At 33.9% G+C, this 21,909-nt stretch overlaps 1 protein-coding gene across 7 annotated transcripts in view; it reads right to left on the minus strand.

The window, feature by feature from the left end:
• The window catches only part of LOC147021813 (zinc finger protein 385D-like), a 406,813-nt gene that overhangs the window by 134,778 nt on the left and 250,126 nt on the right, over positions 1-21,909 (minus strand). For all 7 annotated transcript variants that reach the window (XM_085892201.1, XM_085892198.1, XM_085892200.1 and 4 more), the window contains one exon: positions 18,634-18,841. In XM_085892201.1, coding sequence (XP_085748327.1) covers positions 18,634-18,841 — 208 coding nt within the window. The remainder of the gene's footprint in view (positions 1-18,633; positions 18,842-21,909) is intronic.

A 21,909-nucleotide genomic window follows, 5' to 3' on the forward strand; every position in this document is an offset into this window, starting at 1 on the left:
ATGACATCTGTTTGAAAAAGTGTAAATGTCAAAGGTAAAGTTGCAAATAGAATAAAAGAACATTACAGCACTTAGAGAATTTACATCCATTTTGGTGAAGTCCCCCACATATGTATCTCACATGTAGTAGCAATGAAAATTTTTTAGCCGACCAAGTAGGATAACTCCTTAACGAGGCCACTTTTTGAAGTTTGGCCCCTTACTCATCCTGCACAAATGAGTTGGGACAAACAGAGAAAGGACCAGTACCAAGGCACATTATCATGTGACCACTCTCGGCCAAATACCACAAGCCAGGATGACAGAAAAAAGCACAACGCACCTCCCAAGAGTCACAGGGACTCAGACACACACACGCACACGCACACGGTGAATATATTGATTCTGGCTCACTTTTCCCCATGTAAGTGAATGGGGGATTTTCAGTGATTCATTTTATTTTCCCCTAAAAACAAACCCCCCTTTTTATCCCAAGGTATATTTATTTGTCTCCCCTTTTAACCTCGGAGCACTTTTTTTCAAATAACCAATGCAATAAGATAAAGATTTGTTCAAGTAGTAAAGTAGTAATGTGATTTGTTAAAGGTGATTCTAAAGAAATATCTGAAACATGTAAGCCTAGGGGCACTCTTTTTCAAATAACGAATGCATATTGTTTAGCTCACTCATTGAACCTATAAACATTTGTTCATTCTCAAATTCCTTCAATAGTTTAATTTTCTTTGCACAATAATCCCCATCTAAAATATTGAAAAACAAAACATTTGAATCTTTATATTTTTTAAGATACCCCTTTTGTGCCATTACGAAATGATAAACTTCTCTTAATGCTCTCGTCTGACTACCTCCTGAGCCTCAGATTATTTTTTTGCATAAGCCACGCCCACTTCCAGGAGGTATTCCCATAAGCCACGCCCACCTTTCATAAGCCCCGCCCATTTTCACTAAGCCCCACCCACTTTCACTAAGCCCCGCCTACTCTTACATCATTTCCAGTTCATCTCTGACTCACAAAGAAATCACTAGAAAATTCTAGAATGTTATGGTTTTGAAAAATTTCCCAACGAAGGCTTGTCTGGGCTTGCCCAGGCAATTTTCAAACAATTCTCCATTTTGAAAAATTTTTCTCCATTATAACATCTGACTCACAAGGCTTGCCTGGGCTTGCCCAGGGAATTTTCAAAGAATCCTCCATTAAAAAAAAAAATTCTCCATTCTAACACAACATTACAACATCTGACTGTACAAAACAACATTACAACATCTGACTCACAAGGCTTGCCTGGACTTGCCTGGGGTTGCCCAGGGAAAAACAGTCTTTCTGTATAAAAGATTCAAGCCCAGACTCCATTTTAAACATTTTTTTACTTTCATTGAGAATGGAGTGCTGTGCTGACTTTGGGGTTCCTTGGAGTTTTACTACTTGTATGGAACTAAACCTTCAAGTTGATGAACTGCATTCAAACCTCTTATCTGTTGAGGTAAGATTTTATTTTTCTATTTTCAGAGTTTGATTTAAGCATAGACTAATTTAATAATTAAATCACTTAATTAATACATTATTATTTTCTCTCACAGGAAATTGTATCTAATCTGAAAATACTGATTTTGCCACAACTTGGGGTGAAATTGTTGGCTTGGTTGAAGACCTTGTGAGCGACCAAGACCCACAGAACGAGCTAGACCTTGAGTGGGATGATTTTGGGGTTCCTTGGAGTTCTAATACTTGTATGGAACTAAACCTTCAAGTTGATGAACTGGATTCAAACCTCTTATCTGTTGAGGTGAGATTTTATTTTCCTATTTACAGAGTTTGATTGAAGCATAGACTCATTCAATAATTAAATCACTTAATTAATACATTATTATTTTCTCTCACAGGAAATTGCATCTGAAATACAAAATGAAAATACTGCTTTTGCCACAACTTGGGACGAAATTGTCGGTTTGGTTGAAGACCTTGTGAGCGACCAAGACTCACAGAACGAGCTCGGCCTTGATGACCCAACCAAAGAGTTATACCTTGGAGACCGGCAAAATCCTGAAAAAGTTTTACAGCAATAGTACTCATTGTGAGTTATCAAGACAATACCCGCTGAACAAGTTATACCTTGATGAGCCAGAATACAAGTTTTACCTTGAAGACTCACAAATTTTGAAAAAAAATCAGTAAATGAGTTCTGCCTTGATGGTTTAAATAACTACCTTGGAGACTCGGGAAAAGGGTTCTGCCAAGATGGTTCTAAATATGGAACCTATCTTGGAGACTCACAAATTTCAGACATTTTGAAAAATGGAGATTTCCTTGATGATCCACAGTTATTCTATGTGAGATCAATTACCAAAACCCATAAAAATTGGGAAAATGGAGTTTTCCTTGATGATCCACAGCTATACTATGTGAGATCAATCACTGAACAACAAAAAAATTGGAAAAATGGAGTTTTCCTTGATTATACACAGTTATACTATGCGAGATCAATCACTGAAGCCCATAAAAATTGGAAAAATGGAGTTTTCCTTGATGATCCACAGTTATACGATGTGAGATCTATCACCGAAACCCATAAAAATTGGAAAAATGGAGTTTTCCTTGATGATCCACAGTTATACTATGTGAGATTTATCACCAAAACCCACAATATTTCTGGAAATTGTGGTTCTACCTTGGAGTCTTGGATAGATAGTTATATTTTTGGAGACTTGAAATGTGGGTTCTGGCTTGATAACTCACAATGTGATACGTATCTTGGAAACTCAACAGGAATGTGGTTATACCTTGGAGACTTGGAAAGTTGGGTTTATTTTGGAGACTTGAAATGTGGTTTCTATCACTCTTGGGGATCTAAACCTATCGATGTAGTTCTTTGTTGGATGGTGCTTGATGAGAGCAATATCAAGAAAGTTCTGGGAAGAAGATGCAGGAAGGTTCTTACTCCCCATTTCTACTTCATCAGACCTGAAAGCCTTAAAAGACAGAATTGGAAGAAGAGAAAAAAACAAAAAATATATATTGTTAGTTCTGGGAAGAAAGTGCAGGAAGGTTCTTACTCGACCTTTCTACTTAATCAAACCTGAAAGCCTTAAAAGACAGAATTGGAAGAAGAGAAAAAAAATATATAGTTGAAATACGTATTGAAAAAAAGACATTGTGTTGGGCGAGGGTTGGGGTAGGGGTTGAGATTTTGAATGTGAGGGTTGGGGTTGAGATTTTGAATGTGAGGGTTGGGGTGGGGGTTGAGATTTTGAATGTGAGGGTTGGGGTTGAGATTTTGAATGAGTGTTGGGGTTGAGATTTTGAATGTGAGGGTTTGGGGGGAGGGGACACACACACACACACACATTAAGCCTTGACTATTCAGTTGAGGATTCTGTGTTTTGGGTTCACAGATCTAAGAACGTCCCCCTTGACACACATTATATACGGCAGATGCCACCTGCTATACACCTCGGATTTGGCCCTCGAGTGTCCACAACGGTGTATAGTATGGGGGAGTGAAGCGCCAACCAATTTCTCCCATGGGTATTATCTGCTTAGTTTTGTCTTTTGTAATTCCTGTGAATAAAATGAACCTAAAATCTCTTCCCCTTCTAAATCATATATCTTATAAGTCCAAGGAACCGTATCTATTACATCAACAATTTTAAAAAGTTCGTTTGTCCATCGCTTTGTATAACCTTTTTCAAAATGAGATTTCCATCTATATATTTTTACGATATCACCAACTTTGAACTTGGGTTTTCTGACATTAATCTTTTTTTCATATTTTAATTTTGTAAATGTTTCTGATGGTTTCATATTCGTTGACGTTTGAATCGTGTCATGATAGTAATCCACAATATCCTGAATAAAAGATGACCATTGTTGTGAACTGAGTTGTGTGAATTTTTTTTTATCTCATCTCTCTTTTAAGGTACGATTAAAATGTTCAATAACAACGGCCTTTCCGTCATTAAAGGTACTGTATAATGTAATACTGTTATTTTTTAGAAAATTCATAAATGTCTTGTTATAAAACTCTCCACCCTCATCAGTCCACAATTTTTTTAGGTTTTCTCTTACTTTTATTAAATATCTGTTGAAAGGCTAACATAAGAGTATTACCTGTTTTGTGTTTTTAAAGGGACAACCCATGCGTATCTACTCCTCAATTCAATAACGGTTAAAGCATACTTGTACCCCTTATCATTATTGAGTTAAATCAAATCAGCAGACCAGATATAATCAACCTCCTTGGAATAAACCTTCCTTCTCTGAAACTTTGTGAATATTAGTTTATGTAATTCATCAGCTAATTGCTCTTCAATCTTAATGACATCATTAGAGCCTATAAGTTTTTGGAATTTCAAAGTCCAAGTTTCAATTTAGCACTGATGATCTTCTTCACGATGAACCTATCAACTTTTTCTCTCAAGGTTGGATTTTGTATCAGAGACAATTTACAACATTTCTCTATCGGCTTCATGCTTTTCTTCCAAAGTTGTGGTATTCCCATAATCAATATCGTGCCTCATGCACACTTCATCAACCCTATTGATGGGTTTGCTCCATGGTTTAGGATTGTCTGCCTCATCTAATCTTTTATCCAAGTTTGTGCCTGGACCACAGAAAGAATACCCTGGTAGATGTAATTCCCCCGGTATTCCAGTAGTTGTAAATTTACTTCCTGATAAAAAAACTTTGTATATCTCCTCCGAGTTTGTGTTTGGAGGCAAATTGATTTTTTTTGAACCACACATCGAACATATACCTTTTTGTATAACCCTATTATTTTTACTTTTAAAATATGAAATATTTTTAGTATTAGTTTTCTTTTTCCATTTGAGACAATAACTCATTCATTTATGAGAAAAATTCCTACAGAGTGTGAAAACCTTTTTAGTTTCCAACATGCACATTTGAATCTTAGTTTTTAAAACATAAAGAATCCTTAGAAATGCCTTCACTCTCTCCTCCATTTATTTAAGAGAAAAATGAAAAAATTTAATCAAAGTCAATATCTTGTCCTTGAAAACGATGTCAATAGTCTTGTCGAAAATATTGCAAATAGACTTGTCAATTCTTTGTTTTCCTCCTTGGTGAGTTGAGATTTATTTATTTTCTGTAATACCTCCAATCTTTTTAAAATCTCACTGGTTTCCATATTTTCATATTTATTCATTCTCACTCTTTCCCCCCCTCTCCTCCCTCTCCTTCTCTCTCTTCTCTCTCTCCTCCTTCTCTTTCTTCTCCCTCTCCTCCTTCTCTCTCTCCTTTTCCTCCTCTTCAACTACTTCCTCGTCCATTACTATCCTTGAATCGCTTACACACATAGAATGTCATACATACATTCATCGGGATTTATTGTTATTCCTGTATCCAAAATAATTTTTTTACAACAGGAAACCAATAAAATTGCTTTTGAATTTCTAAAAGAGCCTTATGTTTTCTTAACTTCATAATTTTTTCATTATTTAACATTTTAATTAAATCCAAAGTTGTTGGTTTATCAACATCAGCATCATGCCAATCTTTTATTGAAAATACCTCATTCTTATGTTGAAGAACATATTGATGAAAATACCGAATACCCTTTTCTTGAAGGTATGCTTGGACACAGAAATGATAATTTTCTTGAAGTCTTCTTGCTGTCATTTATGTATTAGAAATATATGTTAGAATAATATTATGACACGAAACACCTCCCCATCTTCCCATAGATAAATCATTTTGTATTTCCCTACTTATTATATATAATCCTGTTTTTCTGTTTTCATGATATAAACTAGGGCAAAACCATTATTATATTCACCCTTATTAAATTATTTTATTTGTTGTTTACTAATTGTGCTTCCACAAAACTCATTCTCTATACCAAGTGGATAATATTCTTCCTTAAGAGACTGATTTAATTGTTCCAGGTCTTGGAGGTCAATTTTAAATGAACAATTATACCCTAAATCTTTCATATCATACCCCCATTGTTCTATTCTCATACAAACGATACGCCCTTCTTTATAAAAATTTATTTTAAATCGAACTGTGAATTCTGTTTGACCTGGAGATAACATCAACACTTTTGTATCTTTGGAATACACAGCCGTTTTATTTACGGATATATATGTTGTGATAAATCGCTTCATCTCACCAAGTTATTCGCGTCAGTCGGGCTTTGATAATTTTTTAATTAATAAGCATTTTTCATTTTAATATCTTTGGTTAGACGATATTTATGTCGTTCAGCCTGTGCCTTTGTGTAATAATTTGATAAATCAATATCCAGTTCTTGGGATACACCAAAGATAGAACCATCTTTACCAACATAAGTCATTTATATTAGATTAAAAATAATGTCATAATTTTTTGTTGTTGTTGTTGAGTCGAAATAACACATGGAGACATAATTGACCACAACACTTGGAATTTAATTATTGGACTTGAAATGTTTGATAAACACCATTCTGAAAGAACTTTATGACTTCAACAGGTGGTGGAAGACCAAAACGATCAAAATAATATTTGTCTTGACTATTAAAAATACAAACCAAATGAGAACCGTTCCCATGATAATCTTCTTAGTTCATAATAATATTCTTTGTATGTTCAGATACGTTTGTTAATTAATCTCTCATACAAATAACCACATTATGAATTTTTAATTTCTTTCAATATTTGACAAGTTGTAAATTTGATGTTGTATTCTTTCCAATTTCTTTAAACCACTCATCAATGCTTATTTATTTATTAGAAAGATATAATCCATTACCCCTTTTAGTAAATTTTACACCTGCTTTTGCGATAGAAGAAAGCATATCTCCAACTAACAATCTCGCTTTATCAGGCAGACTTTCAAGTTTTTCAGCAAAATCTACAATTACACCACTTCCACTAATTTGTTTCTCCAACTCTTTGTTATGTATTTCCAATTTTTTTTGAGCCTGGAGTTGAGCCTTCCTTTCGTTGGCAGTTTTCACCGCTGTTGAAATACCACGCGTCAATGCTCCAACCGCACTTAAACCAGCAAATAAAGGAATTAGAAATGGGAGAAATCCTCCACTCGTCTCTCTTATTGAGTATTTTTTCAACATTGGTTTTGTAATTTTAATTTTAAGTGAGCCAGTATCGTTCAATATTTTAACCTGTTCTCTTGTGAGCAAAACATCAATTCTTACTGCTCCTTTTCTCTGAATTGTATTAACATTAATCGTACAAGGCTTTTGATTTTGAACAAGAGATGATATTTTATGAAGATTGATTTGATTAACATATACCCCAGTTGGTACTTTGCCACTCATTTATTTCACAAAAAATTATGTGAGACTAATCATAACACCATTATCTGTATTAATCTCTATTTCTATTTCTTCCAAAAGCAAACAATATGAATCAACTTCTTCACTCTCTCCTCTTTCAATGTATAGGGAAGTATCTACTCGATTAGACTTTATAGTTTCCTTTTGAGCCCTCAGTCAAATGCATAGATTGTATACAAACTTATAAATGCTGTCATATCCAAAATAGGTTCTTTATTTCCATTACTTTCATACACCTTTTGGTAAGACTTGTATGCTTCAGCAAAATCATTTTTTTCCCAATTAATTTACAATCTATCTCGTGGATAAAATGTTCCATCGCGAGAAAAACGAAGTTGTTTCACCTTAGCATTATCACTCAATGCATTATTCTTATCAGTCGCAGTATTACCATCTGGTTTTTAAAAAATGATCCACAGATATCATGGCTTTCCTTCCAGAACACCCAAATTCCACGTGTAAGTAGTTTGGTTTAATGTAACGTGTTGACATCTTCTTTTGAGGTATGATACACTGAATGGTTTCTTTGAGTTTAGTCTTCTATTCAACATCTCTTCTGTTTTAAGATTAGGAGTATATTCACGAATATACCAACTCAATTCAACAAATACAATTTTTTTCTGATCACCAAAAGCACGAGCAACACCAAAAAGTAATCTATTTTCATTATCATTTGTTTGTAGTTGAAATCTAATTTTAAGACCATACAGAACTTTATCATGATCACAAAATCCAAATATACCTTTGAGAGGAACTGCCACAGGAAAACTATTAACTGCTTTTGAATCATCAGTATACGTTCCTTTCCTTTGAGTATATCCAGGGTCTGTGGTTGTTCCCATTGATATATCAGGAATAAAACCTTCAACAGCCCCCTTTCCCATTCTATCCCTGAATGTATATAGTGTAAATTTCATAATTTCAGATACAGCAGAGACATAATCAACCGCTTCAACTTCTTGTGTTCCAATGTACAAACGTACACTATCAAACATTTTCCAGAAGAAATAATTTACGAGTGTAGCGTTTGTGTTATTCCCAGCCTTAGTGAATGTAAATTTACACAACAAGAAAGTTTCAGATAGATTCAAATAAGTTTGTTGATTATTTATTTCAAACCTTTTGTACCATTTGCATTGCAGTCTGTTCCAGTTATTGCATTTACCTTGAAGTAATATTCTTTTTTAGTGGAGTTTGAGATGATAATAGTATCATCCAAATCATAGATACTATCAATTGCTTCCATACTTGTATTTATTTAGGAAAAAAGATTCAAAACTTTTGAAATCCTGACCCAAGTATTTGAATTATTTTCTGTCGTTATTGGGGGGGGGACAACTGAGTTTTGCCTTTCTTAATTTCTTTAATTGCTTGTAATTTATGAGATTCCTTTTGGGCATCTTTTATGCTCTTTACAGCACCTGCTAAATTTCCCACAGCAGAAGCAGTTGAACCAATTAGGTCTTTATGTTAAAGAATAGTTGAACTGATACACATTAGAGTATCAATTATCTCATCTCCTCTAAATTGATGTCAGACACCGCTTTGTCTCTTAGGTTGATAGTATCCTCTACCAAGATACATACCTTCACCCTTGTAGTATGGGGAAAGGAACATCCCATTCCCTGTAATTATTTTATGTTTTCCCAACTCGTGTTTCCTCACAATAACCATCGTATTTATTTATTGGAAAACTTCAAGTAGGTGAATTCTGATGGCTATAACTTCTCCATTAAAAGAAATCATATGATTATCTTGGTCGTTTATCCTAAAATTTACTCTGTGTGTGGTTTTTCCTGACACAGGGAGATGAACCAAATTTTTGGGTTCCATATTGAATTTATTACCAATTGGGGTTGATTATGCGCTGAATGAATTATTTTGTATTTGTTTTTACTCCATCATTATAAGCACCATCAATCAAATCAGAGTGAATTAATACCGAATTTATTCCTGAGGATATTTGAATGACTTTATCACTCTAAAACGTCCCATTAGTTTCAATCTTTTTTGCGGAGAAACCCAATAACTCTCTAAATGAATTATCAATTGTGAAATCAACCTTGCAGTTATTTTTAAGTTAAATCGTTGATTTTGAAGTATGTTTTTGAATATCTATAACAATATTTTTTGGTTCATCACCCTGTTCTTTCATAAGACGAACAATTTCGGAAGATATTTGAGAAATCTCATATGCTCCGGGTGAGACTGTTATCGTTTTTATCCACTTCCCGGATTATAACTAAACTTGTCATTTTTCTCAGTTATATTAAATAAGGTATTATAAGTTTCCATGGACAATAAAGATGCCTCATATTCTTTTGTTTGGTCAAGTTGTAGTGGGTTTGGAAATGAAGATGTGTTCGTTTGTTGTGAAATTAAAACTCAGTATTGTGCTTCTCAACTTATTTAATATGAGATAAAATGTCTTTATATTGATATTTATTAATTATTTTCATGTTCATCAACTGATCTAAAATGGCTGATGCTTCATTAAAACAATTATTTCCAGCCTTCTTACAACCCAACAACAATAGCAGTCTATTAACTAATTGTGATGGGTCATTTGGAAGAAAACTAACACCTGAACCAAGGATACTTTAAGCCTGAATAATGTGTTTCTTCTTTTCATTCTTGCTACATTTACCAGAAAGACTAACCCTATAATTAACAGAGTTCCTCAGATCAATATATAATCTATCATCATTATTTTTCATATCCAATGGTTTATCAAAATACTTTGATTCACCACTCACAGTTGAAGCTTGTCTTCCATCTTTTGTGAGAAGAAACATTAATCTGGGGGTTAATTTAACAGGGGGTTGAGCAGAACTCAAGATCCTTAATTAATCATTAAATATGAATACCTTTTCTTGAACAAGATGAAATATTGCTGGTTGTTCTGTTGGAATGAGTCCTGCATTGGTTTTTGATTCCATTGAATATTCATTGTTTTGAAGAGCATTCACAATATAATCAGGGGTTTGATTTTGCTCTTCCAGTTGTTGAAATAATCCCTCATCATCATATTCTAATTATCGTATATGCTCTAATTCTTCCTCCGTCATTTGACTGAAATCTTTTATCATTTGAAGTTTTTTAGGAGTATATCCTATTGTGGGAACTGTGGAAACATCTACAATTTTTTCTTTGGAAGTTTTTAAAAGTGGTTTAAAAAATTTCACTTGTTTTCTTTCAAATGCTTCTTCACCCATTAGTTTCTGTCTGCATTTCTTCTTTGTCTTCCTGTTGTTTTACAACTTTTGAAACCAACTCTTGATGTTCCTTAAATCTTCTTGCTCTTTCTTTCGCATCCATTTATTTATTGGAAAATATCATTTAATATCTCATCTTGTTTCACAACAATATATTTATATTTTTTAGTCGTGTGCTTCATGTAATCCCCAAATTACTTTTTACTACATAATGTAGAACAATTATCTCTCCAAAAATTGTTTATATCTATTGAATTTAACTTTAATAAAATAAAAGTATTAGCATTGTTTCTGATGGAATGACGAGGAAGTTGAAAGTACGATTGACTAAGATAAATACAATTACAAGAAGAATGTCTCCCTCTTGTGTAGTAGATGTCCATTACCGTTTGGTTTCTCTCATTAACACAATCATCAAAGATAACGAGGTTCTTTTTTGATTTATCCAAATCTTGGGGAGACGGTATATCATCCGTATTATCACTAAGAATACAAGTTATTGGTTTTGATTTCTTTTTACATCTCTGTGCATCACAAAATAGTTGTATTATATCTTCAATGTTACAATCATTTAGGTTTTTTTGAAGTTTAAATAAAAAGATTATATCTTCTTTTTGAAGACCAGCATTAAAACCTTGTGAGAGTAGTTGATACTCTGGTTGAAAACTCGACTTTGTGAAAATTATTAAATTATCATAATCTAAAAAGTTGGGAGTCAGGAGCATCTTCAAAAGTAAGCAGGTTTTTCCGCATCCGCTTGAACCAACTATGAGACATCTTAATGAATTTGGAATATTTTTATGATTGTTAAATTTTATATTATTTTCCCAAATGGGTAAAAAAAATCAAGCCTGGTGTTGGAATAGTGGTTGGGGTAGCGGCTTGGGATCCAAAAGGTCCTGAGTTCAAGCCCCGTTGGGCCACTGAATTAATATACCAGGGGGTTGACTCAGCCTGTCATCCTTCCGAGGTCGGTGAAGTGAGTACCAGTGTACTGGGCCTGGTGTATACCCCGGTTAGAATAAGTGTACCATATCCCTGTGTCGTAAGAGGCGACCAGGGTTGTGTCAGGAAGGGAATCCGGCATAAAAGCTGTGCCAAATCACGATGCGGATCATATGGATGATCCGCTGTGGCGACCCCTAACGGGAGCAGCCGAAAGAAGAAGAAGAAGAAGGGTAAAAAAATCATTCATTTATATATTTGGAAAACAGGTTATTTAATTTATTATTGGCTTTTTTAGAAACTCGATATTTTATCCTAAGTTTGGGTTTAATTTCAAGATAATCCATTATTTTATTTATGCAATATCTTGTGTTGATATTTCCCTGAAAATCACATCCATGAATAATATATAACAACAATCCTTTGAACATTTCTCTAATATGTTCAGTTTCTTTCCTTGTAAGGAAAGGGGTGTTATCACCCTCATACTTTACATTCATTTCTCGAATTAATCTTGTAAAGTTATTCATTTTTGGTGTAAATCTAAAATAATTATTTTCCTTTTTATATTTTTTATTTTCATTAATTAGAAGATAATCACAGAATATACATTGTTTATAGGCTTTTGACTCTGTGTTTAATCCCACTCTATCACACGCAGGACAATTCTCAAATTTGTCATATGGAAATCAGGGAAGTCGAGCATATTTATAAAGTAAAACTTTACTTAAACTAAAGTTCATCTTCAGAATCATCTATAAAAATATCATAATCACTCGAATAATCTTCAGAATCTTCAGTTGAATATTGACTCATATTTAATTAGTAGAAACAACATTACCATTGATATCTATATACCTTTTTTTCATTGCCAGATTCAACTACAACATTTTTTATATTAAAGGTAATTTTAAAATGATCCTTAACTACTATTGAACGAAATGTCATTTTACCTGATATATTAACATCATTTATTTCATCAGGATTCACATCTTTAGGGTTGTTGAAAAAAATACAAATTTCTCCTTGCATATTACAGATGGTCTTATCTTTTCTTTCTAAAGCTTCATCCATAAGGTTTTTTATTTTTTGATACTTTTTCTTGTTTCATTGCTTTTTCTTGTTTTGAATATATTACCAGAAGGAGAGGAGAAACTATTGTTAGAGAAACTTTAATTGATGTTCTTCCAGGTATACTCAAAGCCCTTCCACTGAAGGAATTTGAAGAACTCATATTATTTACCATAATTGTTTTTATCCAATAGTTGTTATATTTATCTTTGTTCAATTTTACATCCTTGACATATTTCTCAGTATCTTTAACAAATGAAGACATTGATTGAAACTTGTCTTTTGTGTCTTGAAACATTGCATTTATTAAGTGAAAAAAGTTGGAGGATAAAATGGTTTTAAGCACAGATTCACCTGTAAAATAAACTAAATTTTCATCAAGAAAATTTTAGTTTAAGCAAAGTTTTATTATATAAATATGGTGAATACAACGTACTGCGATGTTTGTAATCACGAATATAAACATTATAAAAAACACCTTCGAACCAACAAACACACATTTAATCTATTTCAACAAATATCTCCTCTTGAGTTGGAAAGAAAACATTGTGATATCTGCTCAAAGGATGTTTTGAAGAGTAGTAAAGTTATAAGAATCACCTTCAATCACAGAAACACAAGAAAAATGAGTTTGAAGTAAAGGGAGACTATTATATTGAAAACACTGATGGGGCATTTAAAGGGCATATAAATAAAAGGATTTTTCAATTTGGAGAACCCATTCCATTAGCAATAGCTTAATCAATTGAAATAGTGAAACCTGATGTTGAAAAAGTAATTAAAAAGACATTAAAAGAAATGAAAACTTTAAAGTTTTATGTGGGAGTGAAAATGAATATGAAAAGACAAGATGAAGAACAAACTCCTTATATGAGAACAGATCTTCATTTTATAATATCATGTCAAGATTTCTTGAATTGTGGGGTTTATGAAGAACTATCAAGACAACAGGAGGTTGTTCATAATACAGTGGAAGGAAGTGGATTTAAGATTTAAAATTCATCGTTTTAGATTTAATTTTAGACACATTCTAAAATCAAACCCTCTTAAATCTTCTTCTTATATTGAATTACCAAAATAAATAAAACTAAAGAAGGCAGTTGTTAATATTAAGAATAATGACAATAAATGTTTTCTCTGGTCTGTTCTTGCTCACTTACATCCACCAAATTGTAATTCAGAAAGAGTAAAACAATATATGAAATATGAGAATACCTTGGACATTAAACATTTTAAATTCCCAATGCCACTTACAGACATTCCTAAATTTGAGAAAAAGAATAATCTTTCTATTAATGTATATGGATTAACGGATACATCAAAGTTCAAATATTAAAAATTTCAAACAACGATAAAAATGAAGAAACACACATTGATCTTTTATATTTTAGTGTTGGAAAGAATTCACATTACACATACATCAATCGTTTATCAAGATTAATCTCTTCTCAGATATTCAGAACAGCAAACAAAATATATCCTTGTAAGCGATGTCTTAATTCATTTCATACAAAAGAACGATTAGAACAACATTCAAAATATTGTAGTAATCATAAATCAGCTGGAATTACAATGCCTAAACCTGTGAAAAGATTTCTTTTGAAGATTATAATAAATCTATCATGCACCCATTTGTGATATACGCTGATTTTGAATGTATCCTAAAAAAGATAAATACTGCTTCTCCTAATCCAAAAGAATTACATACAAATAAATATCAAAAACATATTCCTTGTGGTTTCTGTTATTATATCAAATCATCTGTTGGAGAAAAGTATAATAAACTTGAACATTATAGTGGAAAAAAGCTTTTCAAGAGTTTGTAAAACGATTAGAAAAGGAAGGTACAAGACTAACTAAATTAATGAAAGAAACAAATGAACCTATGAAATTAACCGAAGAAGAAAAATTAGAATTTAGAGAGAACAATATCTGTCATATTTGTGAGGAGGAAATTGAGGAGTCTAAAGTTAGGGATCATTGTCATCTTACTCGTAAATATATAGGTCCCGCTCATTCCTGTTGTAATCTTAATTATAGATTTCCTTCTTTTATTCTAGTCTTTCTTCACAACAGCACCAACTATGATACACATCTTTTTATAAATGAACTTTCAAAAACACCAAGGAATATTTCTGCCATAACAATCACAAGTCAAAAGTATATTTCATTTATAAAAATGATATTCACAAAACCTTTAACTCGTATTAGGTTTCTAGATTCTTACAAGTTTATGGTAACACCACGAGCCTACCGAGCATCAAATCTAAGCTCCACGGGGTCTTTTCCAAATCTTAATTCATTCTTTCCAAAAGAGGAAATTCTAACAAATAGAGGAAATTCAGATTAAAGAGAGAATTCAAAGTAAAGAGGAAATTCAAATCAATGAGGAAATTAATGAAGAAATTGGAACTGAAGATGAAATTCTAATCATAAGGAAAATTCAAACAATGAATGAAATTCCAACTAAACAGGAAATTCTGATTAAAGATGAAATTCTGATTAAAGAGGGAATTCTAACTCGAGAGGAAATTCAAACAAGGAATGAAATTCAAAGTAAAGAGAAAATTCTTACAAGTAAGGGAATTTATCCTTATGATTATATGGATTCATTTATGAGATTTAAAGACACACAACTTCCTTCAAAATAAAGTTTCTACAATAATGTTTATGAAGAAGAGATAAGTGATAAGGAATATAAACACGCACAAGAAATTTGGAAAATATTTACGATGAAGAACCTTGGAGAATCATGATTTGTATCTAAAAACCGATGTTTTGTTGTTAGCTGATGTGTTTGAAGCTATTAAATCACTCTGTCATAATAAAAATTGTTATGGATTAGATCCTGCCCACTATTTCAAAGCTCCTGGTTTAGCTTGGAGTGCAATGATGAAAATGACAAAACAAGATATAAATTTAATCAGTGATGTAGATATGCTTTTGATGATTGAGTAGTCTCAGAGAGGTGGAATATCACAAGTATGTTCAAAAAGATATGCCAAAGCAAATAATAAATATCTTCCAAATTATGAGTGAAAAAGATAGTAATTATTTGATGTATTTTTATGCTAATAATTTGTATGGATGGGCAATGTCTCAATCTCTGCCTTATGGTAAATTAGAGTGGGTGGAAGAAAAGGATTATGAAAAGGCTTTGATGAATATTGTTATTTCTTCTCAAGAGGAATTGAATGAGGAAGAAGAAGCATTATTTTTGAAGTTGATTTGAGGTGCCCGAGTGATCTTCATAATAAGCATAAAGACCTTCCTTCTGCATGTGAAAAAAAAAACCCAAAGAAAGAATGGTTAAGTGATAATCATAAAAGTTTTAGTATTAAAGGCAAATCAACAGAAAAGTTATTAACAACATTCTATTATAAAGAGGGATATGTTTTGCATCAGAGAAGCTTGAAACAGTTTTTGAGAGAAGGATTGAGAGTCGCTAAAATTCATAGAGTTTTAAAATTTAAACAAAGTCCTTGGATGAAAAAGTATATTAAATTCAATACAGACATGAGAACAAATACAAAAGTAAAATTTGAAGGGGACTTTTATAAATTAATGAATAATGCTGTATTTGGAAAGACAATGGAGAATGTTAGAAACAGGCAAAACATTAGATTTGCAACATCTTGGAAAGAAGCTTCCAGATTGATAAATAAACCAAGTTTAAAGAGAGAAGAGGTTTTTTTCAGAGAACTATTCTGCTATTCATATGGAAAAGGAAAGTATTTTAATGGATAAACCAATTTATATTGGAACAGCAGTTCTTGATTTATCAAAGATATTGATGTATGATTATTTGTATAATGGCTGAAAGAAAGAGTATGGTGAGAATGTTTCATTGTTCTATATGGACACTGATAGTTTTATCCGAGATATAAAAACTGATGATGTTTATAAAGATATGAAGAAAAATATTGGAGTATATGATACAAGTAATTTTAGTAAGAAGAGTGAGTTATTTTCAAAAAAGAATGAAAAGGTTATTGGTAAGTTTAAGGATGAGTTGGGTGGAAAAGTAATGAGTGAGTTTATTGGATTGAGAGCAAAGGCATATGCTTATAAGTATGGTGATCAGATTGATAAGAGGTTAAAGGGAATAAAGAAATATGTAATGAAGAAATCAATAATTTTTAGAAATTATTATAATTGTTTGATGAATAAGAAAGAAGAATATAGGAAAATGAACACAATAAGAAGTTATAAACATAAGATATATAGTGAAGAAGTAAATAAAAAGGCATTAGGAGCCTTTGATGAAAAGAGATTTATTTTATATAATGGAATAGATTGTGTTCCATATGGATATTGTATGATAGAGTGTATAGAATAGATTGTGTTTTAACGATGGGAAGATGGGTTAGGGTTTTTAAGGGCTACCGCCACGTTTTTTCACAATATTTAAATGGTCAAACCAAGTATTAATCAAACTAAAGAGTGGAGGAAATCTCAGTCTTGGTATATAAAGGGAAAACATAATGAATGTGAAAAATATCAAATAAGTCTTATTGAAAAAAATAACTAAAACAAAGGTAAATAAAACAAATAAGTGAATCAATTTAAAAACCAGTTAGTTAGAGGATGTAAAGAAAAAAAAAAATATCCTTGAATGGACTGAAAAAAAAACTGATGGTTATCAATTGAACAATGGAAAAACAATTTACTATAATCTCAAAATGATATGTGGCTCAGGAGGTCGTCAGATGAGAGCATTAAGAGAAGTTTATCATTTCATAATGGCACAAAAGGAGTATCTTAAAATATATAAAGATCAAATGTTTTATTTTTAAATATTTTAGATGGGGATTATTGTGCAAAGAAAATTAAACTATTGAAGGAATTTGAGAATGAACAAATCTTTAGAGGTTCAATGAGTGAACGCAACAATATGCATTGGTTATTTGAAAAAAAGTGCTCTGAGGTTAAAAGGGGAGGCTATTAAAATCTCCATTCACTTACATGTTTTAAATATTTCTTTAGAATCACCTTAAACAAATCTTTATCTTATTGCATTGGTTATTTGAAAAAAAAGTGCTCCTAGGTTAAAAGGGGAGAAAAAATGAATATACCTTGGGATAAAAAGTGGGTTTATTTTTATGGGGAAAAAATATGAATCGCTGAAAATCCCGCATTCACTTACATGGGGGAAAGTGAGCAAGAATCAGTATATTCACCCTACTCATGCCCGCACGCACGCACACACTCTGACATTTATTAGTATAGATGGAATAAAAAGTCATGTGAGACAAGAATGCATCATGCACACCTGACCTATATTGAGAAATACAGAAGTAATAATTTTTCCAAAATATATAATCACTATTTTACAGTTACTGTCGACATCACTAACTGCAAGCAAGTAAAGCAATCACACTGATGGCCCTTCCTAAGAGGAAAGCATGATCCAAGATTCAGTACTCCCACATAATGGGACAGCAATTTTAACTAGTTGATAATGCACTTACCTCCCTAGTCACATTGAAAGTGCTGCAAATAGAGCTCATTTGTAAGTCTATCAAAGGAATTTACATATCATTATGGAAGCAAATGTTACATTTCAAAGCCAGAAATACTGAGCTTTTCGTGCCTTGCAAGCAAAATAAATGTCTTGACCCCCAGCTAAAACGTCATAAAAAAGAATATCAAAATAAATAAATGAAAAAAACCTGCCAGGACATTTCAGAGAATTGAATGAACTGTTTCAAAATGCTGTGGCTATATATAAATATAAATATATATATATATATATATATATATATATATATATATATATATATATATATATATATATATATATATTGCTGGGACAGCCCACTGCCTCAATCCTCATCTAAAACATTTTATCCCTACTCATCTCATTGCCTTGTTTTTGGCGCAATTTTTAATTCGTTTATGTTCTGACCTTTGACCTTGACACTCTTCTCATGTTGCAGCTGGTGCCATCAATTAAGTGCTTTCATCACGCACACTTGTGCAAAAAGACATCCAATTCTCGGAATAAGGCTGTGGAGACTGAACTAAATAATTTTGAAAATCAACAGACAAGTGGTGAGAAAATGTCACGTACTAATTGAGGAATTTCAGAAGAAACAAAAGCTTTAACCTGATATCTCTGAGCTTTGTCTTGGGTCGTCAGGAGGTGTGGAAAGGGTGGAAGCACCAAACGCATTGGAAGTGGCTTCGTGCTGCGCAGTCGTGGTCGTTGTGATCGAGGTGATGGTGGTTTCAGTTCCCTCCTTTGTCTTCAGTCCCTCCAGTGCCTTAAGCTTCTTTGCATGCCTACTGCCTTTGTAATGTGCCTCGGCTTGACTCTACAAAACAGAAAAAATGAATCCTTCCCATTAGGCTCACTTCCTAGCCTGAAGGCAAATGGGTGAAAGGTGGGAGGGAGTGGTCATAGATTGACAGCTGTGGCAAGCATGTTGGGCACTGTAAAAGAACATTGTATGATTCTGCAAATATGAACACTTGATCACAGCTGCAACAATAATTACTCTTTCGTTGTTGGACAGGCTGGCCGCAGCACAGGACACAAATACAGCATAAATGAAGCCAATTTGACACCAAGCTAAAAATATCTGCAATCTGGAAAGATTTTTATTGGACTCACTTCAAATACATCTTTGCTCACAACTTTGTTTTCAGGGTAGGTAGGGAAGAAGGGGCGCAATATATAGCCTCGGAAGTAACAAGATAGTCTGCAAATATCTTCTGGTGTTTTCATGTTGGGTTTAATAAATCATGGGTCTGACCATCTAGAGATGAATAAGACATTTACAGACATGGACCCCTAGCAAGGGAAGGTTGGAATTCGGAATGCCTTTCAGGGGTTGAAATTACCATACTTTCCAAAAGCATGATGAAAGCTAAAAATACTATGGTGTCTTTTGAAAACATTATTTGGTGGTTGTGAGCTAAATCCTGTCTTGGACTTCTGCTGTGAAGAGAAGGGCAAACCACCAAGTGTATTGCTTGTCCAGACACCAACTTCAGAGACATCTACCCTCCTTTAAATTTTGCATTCATGTATGAGGCTCATGGAAGAGCAGAATAGGGGGCAAAGTGTGAACATTCCAGTCAGAAGAATGATACTTATCGGATATCATTCTAACCTAAGCAATCAATTGTAATTAATAAAATATTAAAGGGGAAGGTACAGCTCAGTTTAACAACAACTTGGTTTACAAATGCAAAAATAAATCCCAAACTAACATTTTTTTACAATGCTGTCACAAAGAATAGTTTTCTTATCCATTGAAATGAAATACAAACTTTGGATGTGTATGGAGAGTGAAAACAATTTCCATTCAAGTACTTTGTTTCTTATTATAACAAAGCAACCTTTTTTTTTAACGAACAGTGAATAGGAATTCCTACCCAACTTGATGCTGCTAAACAAGCAATGCACAGAACGGCATCGGTTTAACCAATCATAACCGAGTCAAAATGGAACTTCCTTCTGCCCTGCTTTAAGGAGTGTTGAACATGGTCAGGAAGACTGAGATAAAGTTGGTGTTGTCTATTCATTTTTCATAATCCCATCTTATTAACAATAACAATACATCCATGATCCATTACTTAACTTGCATTGATCCAAATTGCAAAATTTGGCACATGCATTTCATGAAGGCCTAAACAAGTGGAGCCAAATCACTACTTTGGGGAAATGTCATTTACATTGATCTGTTGTATCCATGTAAAAATCAGTCTTAAACCGTTCTGGGGGATGGCCATGTTTTCGTTTGCCTTTTTGGATTCATTGTCGAGGCTCATGGAAGAGCCAGTACTTGTACACGAAACAGATCAGGACGCAGCAGTGAAGAGTGAGTGGAAGCACCAAAAGCAGAGTTGGAGGTGAAGATGTAGGTACAATTGGATAAACAATGGGTGTGGGGAGGAATGGGTGCCAGGAGAGAATGCATGGGGTGAATACAGAAGGAAACTCACAAGCAGGAAAACTGGAAATTTGGAAGAAGGAAGGATTGGGGTGAGGTGGGGGGTTAACGATGTTCGAAAAGATCATGGTTTTGAACGGGGGGAGATAAGAGGTGGTGGTGAACAACTGTCTTGAAGACCTGGAATGAAAAATGAGATTGAAGGAAATGTGGAAGTTGGTTCCATAGGTGGGGGACAAAAAGAGGAACAAATGAGTGGATGTGAGCAGTGATCCTGGATTTAGGTAGTTTCATTAGAAGGGGGTTGATGGTGGAGCATGTATACCTTACGCCTGCAGAAACCTGGGGGGAGAGGAACAAAGTACAGAAAGAGCAGAGAGTGAAAGACAAGAAAGGAGACGGGAGAAGACAAAGAGACCACCCACCTGTCTGCAATGGCAAAGTGAAAGGCCCATAGAGTTAGCTTCAACACAGGAGATTCCAATGATCTTGTAGGCCTTGGTTTTCATGGCATCAAGATGAGCAGGATGTGAGGCAGGAGAGCCATCCCAAATGGAAGAGCATAACTCAATCAAGTGGTAGATGAAGGCCGTGTCGGTGGATAGGAGTTCAGGTGTGCCAAGGAAGGACTTTATATGACGCAGGATGCCAGTTGGCAACTGGATTTGGAGGCCAACATTTAAATGTGGTTTGTCCAGGAAAGATCTTGGGTGATGGTGAGACCCATGAGTTTGAATGACTGAACTTCCTCAAGAGGATTGTTGAGAAAGCAGATAGGAGGTTTTGCCAGACAGTCCTTTTGGAGAGAGACATTGAGAGTGTGAGACTTGTCAGGATTGAAAGACATATTCCATGTGTTTGACCAGCTTGTGATTTTGTCAAGGTCTGAAGAGAGGGAAGAGGTGACAGCCTGCCTGTCTAAAGGACAAGGGATGTCACGACAGTGGGTGGAGTAAAGTGGGTTTCTTTAGAGTTAGAGAGATAATTTATGAAGATCAGGAATAGGAATGGGTCGACAATGCCACAGTCAGTAAGCCATGTGTGGAGTTGGCCTTGGATGCCAAAGGCAGAGGGTTTGGAGAGCAAGGCAGAATGCTGGACTATCAAAAACACAAGATATGTCCAGAGAGATGGCCCTGATCTCATGTCTGACATTGAGGGCCTCCATCCATTGTTGGGTGAGACGAAGCAACTTGTTCAAGGAGGAGTTACCTGGTCTGAAACCAAATTGGTGATCTGAGATGAGGTTGTTGGAGAAAGGATGGATTTCATATGAACTGCGATGATGGATTCCACGACCTTGCTGGTGATTGGAAGTAAGCTGATAGGTCTGTGGTTAAGGGAATCAGTTTTTGCACATTTTATGTCATGCAGTGATGTTGACAGATTTCCAAGCATATGGAAGATGACCGAGAGCAAATTATATGGTGAAAAGGGCAGAAAGAGAATGTGCAAGAGCAGCAGAGCAGGTTTTTAGGACACGA

The sequence above is a fragment of the Eptatretus burgeri genome, chromosome 8 (genome assembly GCF_056783735.1).
Source record: "Eptatretus burgeri isolate ZD-2024b chromosome 8, Ebu_testis_v1, whole genome shotgun sequence".
NCBI lineage: Eukaryota > Metazoa > Chordata > Myxini > Myxiniformes > Myxinidae > Eptatretus > Eptatretus burgeri.